Here is a 9,558-nt window from a genome sequence, read left to right as displayed (position 1 = left end):
TTAAAAATCAAGAACAAAATCACCACAAAGTGGCTCATATAAACACCAAAAACAAGCACAAACATATTCTAACTAATCCTAACCCTTACCTCTTATGTCATTCAGTTATTAAACTTTTCACATACTAAAAAACGTACACACAAGGTGTAACACCCTAATTACCCTAAGCCTTACATTGCGTCATAAAGCAAAGATTAATCGAAGGTTACAACAGTTCTAAGCTTATACATAAAACATATATAGAAGGAATTTATAATATCTAAAAGCCCGATGAAGATATATACCTCAAGACAGGATTTCAAAAGTACAAAACATACTAACGAAGCTACAAACTTGAAGCATAAGAAACATGTATAGAATAACCAAACATCATAGTATAATAGTATAATATCATAAGACGCTAGCCATGAGTCACGGAGTTTAAGTCGACTAGCCATATACAGACCATGTATGAAACCAGACAGTAAAAACAGCTTATACAAGTTTTGTTCTCTCAAGTACACGCCACTAGGCGAAACAAAGTACAAAAGTGAGAGACATATTCAAAATACATCAAAGACTCAAAAGAAGTATCTGGATCCTCCGCTTCTGTCACCAACTAGATAACTCACTGGGGTGGGTTATGACCTGCATCTGAAAAATACAACAAAAATATGGTATGAGAGCCGGAGGTTCTCAATATGGTAACAGTGCCCAGTGATGTAGGATATAAGACCCCGAGACGCCAAAGGCAATTCTAGACTCCATATCCATCACAAAAAATTCAACTTAAAGCATTCTAAACTAAAACAACATAGTATGTAATTCCTTAACACGACTTAACCATAGTATCGTAATAGGATAATCTATCTTAGAGAATTTCTACTCTATTCAAACACCGCTGTCCCACAGCCTTTACCACCTGATCCTCCATGCGATCCCATCGCCACCGCCTTCCGAACCTCCTCAATCCCAGTGAAAACACAAATATATACAATACAAGTAAAACACAAGTAGAAGCATATAAGGCAATTAAGTCAAATAGCAGGTAAGCATGTTATTCAATTAGACAAGCCATTACAAGTAAACAAAGCATACAAACAGATAGAAAATGCATATGATGAATACCTGCCCTACTGGCTGTGATATCACATTGTCGGTTCAACTGCCAACCCAAAATATCTGCATGGAGACGTCGCCATTCAGATTTTCTCATATGGGAACCCCCGAGATATAGTGCTCAGATCACTGTCCAGGTACCGGCGCCTGCACGCCCTATAGATCCGAAGGGATGTGAGCGGGATCTCTTGCCTCCGTCCTCACATCTAAGCGCAAGCGGGATTAACCAACGTCCTTACGCCGCCGCCGCTACCTCGACAGGCGGAATTAACTACCGTCCCTGTCGGGCGCATAGCGTCTCATAATCACAGTAAAAATAACATATCAGTGGTTTTAGAAAACACTTTCAGTATACATAGATCTATCATCTCAATCAGAGTCCTCGACTCATCTCAACCAGTGTCCATTCATAACTCAGTTTCCAAATATCAAAGTCCATCATTCCTCATCTCATGTATCAATCATCCTTCACCTAACGTCAAACCATTCTCAGCACACCAGAAACCTAGGCCTCCATTTTCTAATCTATCATAAAATCATGTACTAGAACTCTTAAGTTATATCCCATGTTCTAATACTCAAAACTAGGCCCAAAAGTCTTAAAATGGTGTTATAGAAGCTTACAACCTTGTTGGAGAAGTAGAATAGTTGAAAACAAAGCAAAATTTGAAAAAAAAAGGGGCGTGTGCGTCCGCACAGAGGTGTACGTGCGCACGCCCAAGAAAATTTTAAAGGTGTGCATACACACAGGGGGTGTGCGTACGCACAGGTGCCAAAATGCAAAAGGTCTGTTTACTCGCACAACCTGTGCCAGCACCCCCAACAGACAGTTCTCCCCAACGTGTGCGTCCACACAGGTTGAAATTCTTCCTTAGATATGCGCGAGCACAAGCTGTGCTAGCGCTGCCAACAGAACGCACTTCCCTGCTTGTGCGTGTGCACAAGTGTGTGTGCGTCCGCACAGGTCAAAATTCTCGCAGGGTATGCGTGTGCACAAGGCTATGCGTCCGCACATATCAGAAAACTCAAAATTCTGTAATTTTGCAGAATTTTCAAATTTTCAACACCAACTTTGAATGATCATAACTTCCTCTACAAAATTCCAAATTTCACAGACTTTATACCGTTTTAAAAGGGTTTTCAAAGATCTTTAATTCTAAACAAATTTCAACAAATTTTGAAAATCGAGGCAGAAATTATGATCAGACAAAGTTCATCAAAATTTCACTTTTACCCAAAATCACAAGGTCCACAATTCCTTCATAAAACACAACCAAACCAACCCAAACCACTCCAAAACTCAAATTCTTATCAAATTCAACACTCTATGGCATATTACACCAAACATACCACATTTTTCCTTATCCACAACATTAATATCAATATATCTCATATATCCAATTTTATTAACAATTTTCCAACTATATTACCAATAAATCAACACCAATATCACATGTATCAACAAAATCCACTACTCAACTTCACAAATCATCCTCAATATATCACTATTAATCATCATTATCCACTCAAAATTCATCATTTCATCAATCATTATCATACAATTAAATCCAACAACTCATGAACCATTCAAATCCAATCCTATCCTATGGGTCACTAGCCTAAGTGTCCATGAATATTATATACTACATAGAGAAAACCAAAATCATACCTTGGCTGATCCCCAATATGAGACAAATGAGCTTTCAACCAAAATCCAACCACCGAGGTAACTCCAACAAGCACCAACAAGCTCTAAATTCACAATAATCAAGCTATATACATATAAATCACCACAAGATCAACCTAGGGCTCAACATAAATATAATTTCACAAGGATTTAGTATCTCTTACCTCTCTCAACAGATTTGATGGCCAAAATTTAAGGCTAAGCAAGGATTAGAGCAAACTTAAACATCCAAAATCACAAAAGTCCATTTAATCCAAAATCCTAATGTAACCCGAAATTTTGGAGAGCAGAACTGGAAGAATTTCGAGCTTACCTCTAGAGTTTCTTGAATAGATTTTGTAAAGCTCTTCGCAAGGAATGCGTAGCCGCTGACGGCACGCAAATCGGAGCTCTATAGCTCAAAATATGAGCTTGGGAAGATTGAGGTGATTAGGGTTTCTTCTTCCTCTCCTTCCCTCTCTCAAATCTGAAGTGTGTGTGTTTATGGAGGTTAGGGTTCATTAAATGAACCTTTATATATGTTGGACTTGGGCCCAACTTGGGCCTGGTTCAACCCGTTAGCGTTTCTAGCCCGTTTGGCCCAACTTCGGGCCAAACCTTTAAACTTAACGCTCGGTTTTCTATTTCTAATATTTTTCTAAGGTTTTTGACTGTTTCAACTTTTTCTTGCATAGCACCGGGCATACTTGAACACGTTCAACTGGTTCAACTATCGGTTTACTATTTTTCACTGTTTTTCACAGAAAGCACATTTTCTGACTCAGAAAGACCCACTGAGTCCAAAAATGATGTTTAAAATATCAAATTCTTACTCTAACTTTTCGGAATCAAATTTGGGTAATACAACCACTTAATTAACCGGTTTGATTAATTGTGGTTCTTACACAAGGGCAGGAACACAGTTGGTGATGGTGCATTTTTATTTTTTGCCGAAAGTGTCGCAAAAACGTCGAAATTCAACCACTTTGAACTCGAATCTCTCTAACTCCTTAGGCGTGCTCCATGGGTGCTTCAAAAGGATTTCTCTATACATGGAGAAGGATAAGAATTTATCATGGCTACTATTTTTAAACAGAAAAAAAGAGAAAGAATAAGAGTTTACCTAGCCAAAATTTCAGTATAAACGCAAGAATTAGCAAAAACGAGCAAGAGTTTGTGTTTGTATGGATTGAGTACTTGAAGAACACATTAAGAATTATGGAAGAAGAGTTGAAATAGGGGTTGGAGCCCAGAGAACAAGTGCAAGAATTTTCTCTCTTTCTCTCTCAAGAATTCGGTCAAAAGAATGTAAAAATGTGTAAAGTATTTTGTGAATTTTGTGGCCAATAATTCCTTAAATAAAAAATCAAAATCTTGCTAAATTTATGATGGTAAAAAGGCTGAAATTTTCGTGGTCAAGGTTGGAATTTAATGAAGAAGGGGCATGAAAATGAGGAAGTTTGGTCAGCGCTTGCATGTCGAGCTTATCCACAGTTAACCGCAGTTAGTTAATTGAGGTTAAAAACACAGCAGAGAGGGGTGAAATAATGATATAGTCTCAACCTAGAGGCTGAGAAGGAGAAATAAGTTACTTGGATGACAAGTTAGAAGATTTGGGATCTCTAGGAGTCATTTGCAGAATACTAGTTAGAAATTTAGTTCGGAGTAAATTTTACCATATGGTAAAATAATTAATGGTTAAGATTTATTTTTAAAGAAATAAATCATGAATAGATGACTAATAATAATCTTGAGACACAATTACTTATGTAGAAAACCACTGGTTTTAAAGTTTTCGGTTACAAGAGTTTTTTCTCGACGCGCGCAAAACCGTCACTAAAAGTGGATTTCTGGCTCAAAAAGTCTTTAGTGAGAAAAATAAACCAATGGTAAGCTAATATTTATTATTTATTAGTCAAACTTAACTTAGGGGGATTAATTACCCTCATAAAGTCAATTTTAACCTTATTAATGGTCTTTTTCTATTTAGTTTTTTATTTTTTCTTTAATTTTTTTTACCATCAGGTCAGCCTTACTATTTTTTATTAGCCCGTGGTTCGAAATTTTGCAAAATAAATTTTAAAATAGCAAGAAAAGCCTGTTTACCGAAAATTGCATTCTTACAAGGGAGAAAAAGAGTTTTGAATTATGCAGAACTTATCAGTACACATACACCAAAAAATCTTAAATAATACACTTAAATATCTTCGTATTATACTCAAATATCTTCGTGTTACACCCAAATTTGTTGCAAATACAGAAAAATATTTTCTTTAATGCAGAACTTTTACATTACATTCAATTCAAACCATCAACGATGAAACATTATTCACCTACAGAATCATAAACTACTAACGAAAAAATTAACTAGAATCGAACCACATCTCAGCCATTTGATTGGATTCAAAACAATAATCAATTTCGTTCTGGTTCAATTGACAATCTGAACTTGAATTATTCATTATATTCAACAACGAAATAACTGATGATGGAGGAGAATGAGGAAAAGGAAGGAGGATGAGAAATTCCAATAAAAAAAAAGGAGAAAGAGGAGGAGAAGGTGGTATTGGTGACAACGATAACGAAAGAGAAGAAGAACGAAAAAAAAGAAGAACGTGTGCACATAAATATAAATGACTTGTATAGATTTATCTCAAAAAATGATTTATATGTAAAAAATAATTGTTTTTTTTTTGTCTTTCTAACATTCTGGTATATCTACATCACACACTTCAACACTCAAATCAACATGTATATACATAATGTTAAAAGATTAGAAAAGCATTGGATTCATTCCAATTTTTTCTTCTTTGTTAATGTGAATATAGTTATTGGCCGGGTAATTTTTCCATTTCAATTATATACGGAATTATTATATCATAATTCGGTTTAAGCAACATATAATATTTTGTCATGTAATCAACTTTAAAAAAAGGTAACGGTTCTATACGAGTCATTCTTCCAGTGTATATTAGTCCGAATTATAACATATATATGGATCAATAAAAATACATAATAAGAAGATTAATAGATGATAATGGATGCACCAAGATAATCATGGAATGAACATATATATTATATAATAGTGATTTGTTGTTGAAGCAACCATGATTCTTCAGATTGGAAAATGAATCATAAAAGCTGTGTGAGTTATAAGCTATAATAATTGGTTTTTCTTGATCAGAGTTATTACCACTAATTGTGGCAAAGGTCACACATCACCCAATCTTGACTATGAAAGCATAAAGTTAGTGCTTAATTAACGCTTTAATTTGATTAAACATGTATAAGCCTGGGTAATTAATACCTTCATGATGTTAATTCAAAGCAATTATTTATAATATTAGCATTTGATAATGAAAGATATCTATAATCACCAAATAGAGTAATAATTATTAATTAACATTTTAAAACTTGAATATTACACTTACTTGTTCATGATTTTCTAACAATTGTGCTGGGCACAGTATTGCAATCTTGTCTCCTCTTTAGCACAAGACATAATTATAGAACAGAAAATGATTCTTCTTTAATTTTCTTTTTTTTTAAAAAAAAAGAATGAAAAGGAAAAGGAGTACTGAGGGGAGGAGGAGAAAGCCTTTTGAAAAGGGAATAATGGTAATAAGTGTTGATGGGTTATGTATGTGGATTTTACAAAGGCTGTCATTCCTGAAAGCCAAAAGATACAAAAATTATAATAAAAAAATACTAAAAGTAAAAGACACCTATTAAAGATAAGAAAGTAAATTTCAACCCATTGTGAATAGATAAAGGTCTTTAAAAATATATTTATTTTTAAAAATATTATGTGCATATAAAAAATTAGTCATTAAATCAATTATTATATATTGTGTATACATATATGTATTATTTAACTCATTTTTAATGTGTATTTTATTATTTTAACATATATTTTAAATAAAAAATTAATTTAGTGACTGATTTTCAATATACTCTTTAATTTTTCTTAACTATCAAATAAGAGAAATGATAATATCAATTCTCATTTCACACATCATTTTTTACATTGTATGTATGTATAAATTTGTAGAAAAAAGAATAATGTTATTAAAATAAAAGTGACAATATTTGTTTTCATCAAATAAATATTATTATATAAAAAGGAGTTGATAAACATAGCAAAAATTCAGCATATATTTTAGTAAAAATCTCTTAAATTTGAATACTGCTGTGATTTGGGGAATAAATGGTGTTAATTGTTTAATTTAATTTTTTATTGTTCTTTCATTTTCATATTTATTTTTTGTCTTACTTATAAAAATAAATATAAGAGATTATATTTTATTTTCTCAAGTATTAAAAAAAATTAAGAAGATATATTTCCTATAACTTGTGAGGACTTGTTAGCTAGATATCAGAAATTAATCTATAGTAAATTAACCGGTGTCAAATTCACCTATTTTTTTTAGCAAATAATAATAACTATAATAAAAAAGAAACATGATTATGAGTAGCAACATTATCCAATTGCCAGTTGCCATTTGCTTGATTTTAATGATGAATATCAATAGTATGGGGCAATTCAACTTCTAACCTTTATGGTACCCCACGTGCTTAAAGCAACCTCTCCCTTTTCATGTTCACCTGCCATATTCTAATCTCTCATATTAGGAATTTGGTCATTACTCACTTGGTCACAGCACATAATTTGACATCTAAAGCCACCATACACATTCTCTCTCTTAAAAACCCATGTCAAAAGTGAAGTCTTTTGGATTTGATCTTGAACCATTTTAGCTATAATTCCTTGTGTTCACACAAAATCAACATAAGAAACATACCCTTTTGTTTATATAGCTATATATTGTTATTACTATTATCCTTTTTCTGCTTAATTATTATTAGTTAGCCAAAACCATAGGAAAATTAAAGAAGTCTTCAATCTTGAGTTCATATATAGTTTTTAATTTCTTCTTGCTGCTGCATAATGAGGGAATTTCCTTCTTGCTTCGGTGAGAATGGTGTTCAAGTTGCTGATTCATCATCTTCTTTAGGTTCAACAACAACAACAAGATCAGCACAAAATGTGACATGTGTGTACCAGTGCAAGCTGCAAGGAAGTTCTTCGATTTGCTTCATCACAGTGACATGGACAAAAACCCTAATGGGACAAGGCTTGAGTGTGGGAATTGATGATCTTTTCAGCAACCATTGTCTCTGCAAGTTTGACATAAAGCCATGGCTGTTCTCAAGGCGAAAAGGGTCCAAGAATTTTGATGTTAAATCCAATAAAGTTGACATCTTTTGGGATTTGAGCTCTGCAAAATTTGGTTCTGGCCCTGAACCATTAGAAGGGTACTACCTAGCAATCATGTTCAACCATGTCATGGTGTTGCTCCTTGGTGATCTCAAAAAGGATGCATGCAAGAAACTATTTGATCATCATAATAATGGTGATGATGAAATTTCTTACAATCTTCATCAATCTTCTGGTGCAATTTTCATTGCAAAGAGGGAACATGTTTTTGGTAAGAAATGTTATGGAGCAAAGGCTCAATTTTGTGACAAGGGTCCATTGCACAATGTGACAATTGAATGTGACACATTTAATACTAATAGTAATAATAGTATTAGCAGTGATCCTTGTCTTGTGATAAGAATTGATAGCAAGATTGTGATTCAGGTGAAGAGGTTGAAATGGAAATTCAGAGGGAATCATACAATTTTGGTTGATGGGGTTCCAGTGGAAGTGTTCTGGGATGTGCATAATTGGCTCTTTGGGAATTCTATGGGGAATGCTGTGTTCATGTTCCAAACTCAATCTCAATCTGTTTCTTCTTCTGAAGATCATCACTATCATCATCATCATCATGAAGATGCATTAACTTGGGCTTATTGTCAACAGTTTAAGGATTCACAGTTGCAAGGTCTTGGATTCTCTCTCATTTTGTATGCTTGGAAGAATGAGTAATCAATAGAGTTGTTACTTTTTTTTTTTTTCGAGTGTTGAACTGATTTTGATAAATACATTTTCAAAAGTGATGTGACAAAAAAAAGTACATGAAACTGGCAATTTTATTTTATTTTTATTTATTTTTTGATTCTCATCTTGGATATGTATAATTTGCTTTCTAGTTTTTACTGGTTTAGCTTTTCTTAGTCTCTTCAATCTTCATTGTGATTGTAATCTTCAACTAGAACCCAACCATAATAACATTTAACTATTTAGCAATGTTGATGGACTTGTATTTTATTTGTAGAAGTTAAAATCAAACATTAGCCAGTAGGCAAAATCCTGATCAAAATCAATGCATTTGACTTTTTTTTAAAAGATTAATTTCAGATACCCTGAATCCAAGGAGAAATGCTTAATTGACTTGTGTGGTTTGGCAGCTATTTCACCGACCATGCTACGTAAATGTATGTATACACTTAACCATCCGTATAGAATATATTAAAATATAAAATATATATTAAAATAAATTAAATAATATATATGAGTTTAATTTTAATGCATTAGCAGTGTAAAACGTTTTATACAGTTCATACAATTACATTCGGTTTTTTGGATGACCATTCACAAGATCGTGAAAGATAATTATTTTTACTGATGTGACATTACATAATTGAATACACGTGTAAAACTACTTTAAACTGACAGTGTATCAAAATTAAATTTATATATTTATATACAAATATAAAAGGACTAATTTGATTTCTGATTTTTGTATGAATATATAAAATTTTTGTTATTTCACTTTAAGCAAAGTTTTCTAAGAAAATTAAGTAACCATAGTATATAAAAAAATAAAAGAAATAAGAGAAATTAATGA

General features: G+C 32.9%; 1 protein-coding gene across 1 annotated transcript; it reads left to right on the top strand.

Moving 5' to 3' along the window:
* Positions 1-7,460: 7,460 nt before the first annotated feature.
* Positions 7,461-8,901, top strand: LOC107473371 (uncharacterized). The gene has a single exon (XM_016092913.3). It carries the CDS (start codon positions 7,713-7,715, stop codon positions 8,694-8,696), a length of 984 nt encoding a protein of 327 aa, XP_015948399.1. The 5' UTR covers positions 7,461-7,712; the 3' UTR covers positions 8,697-8,901.
* Positions 8,902-9,558: the final 657 nt, after the last annotated feature.

Source organism: Arachis duranensis, chromosome 2 (assembly GCF_000817695.3).
Source record: "Arachis duranensis cultivar V14167 chromosome 2, aradu.V14167.gnm2.J7QH, whole genome shotgun sequence".
In the NCBI taxonomy this organism is placed as follows: Eukaryota; Viridiplantae; Streptophyta; class Magnoliopsida; order Fabales; family Fabaceae; genus Arachis; species Arachis duranensis.
The sequence above is the reverse complement of the archived record's forward strand: the minus strand, read 5'-3'. Positions and strand labels throughout refer to the sequence as shown.

Coding starts and splice junctions, on each gene's coding strand:
- LOC107473371 (XM_016092913.3), top strand. CDS start 7,713: ATGAGGGAATTTCCTTCTTGCTTCGGTGAGAATGGTGTTCAAGTTGCT.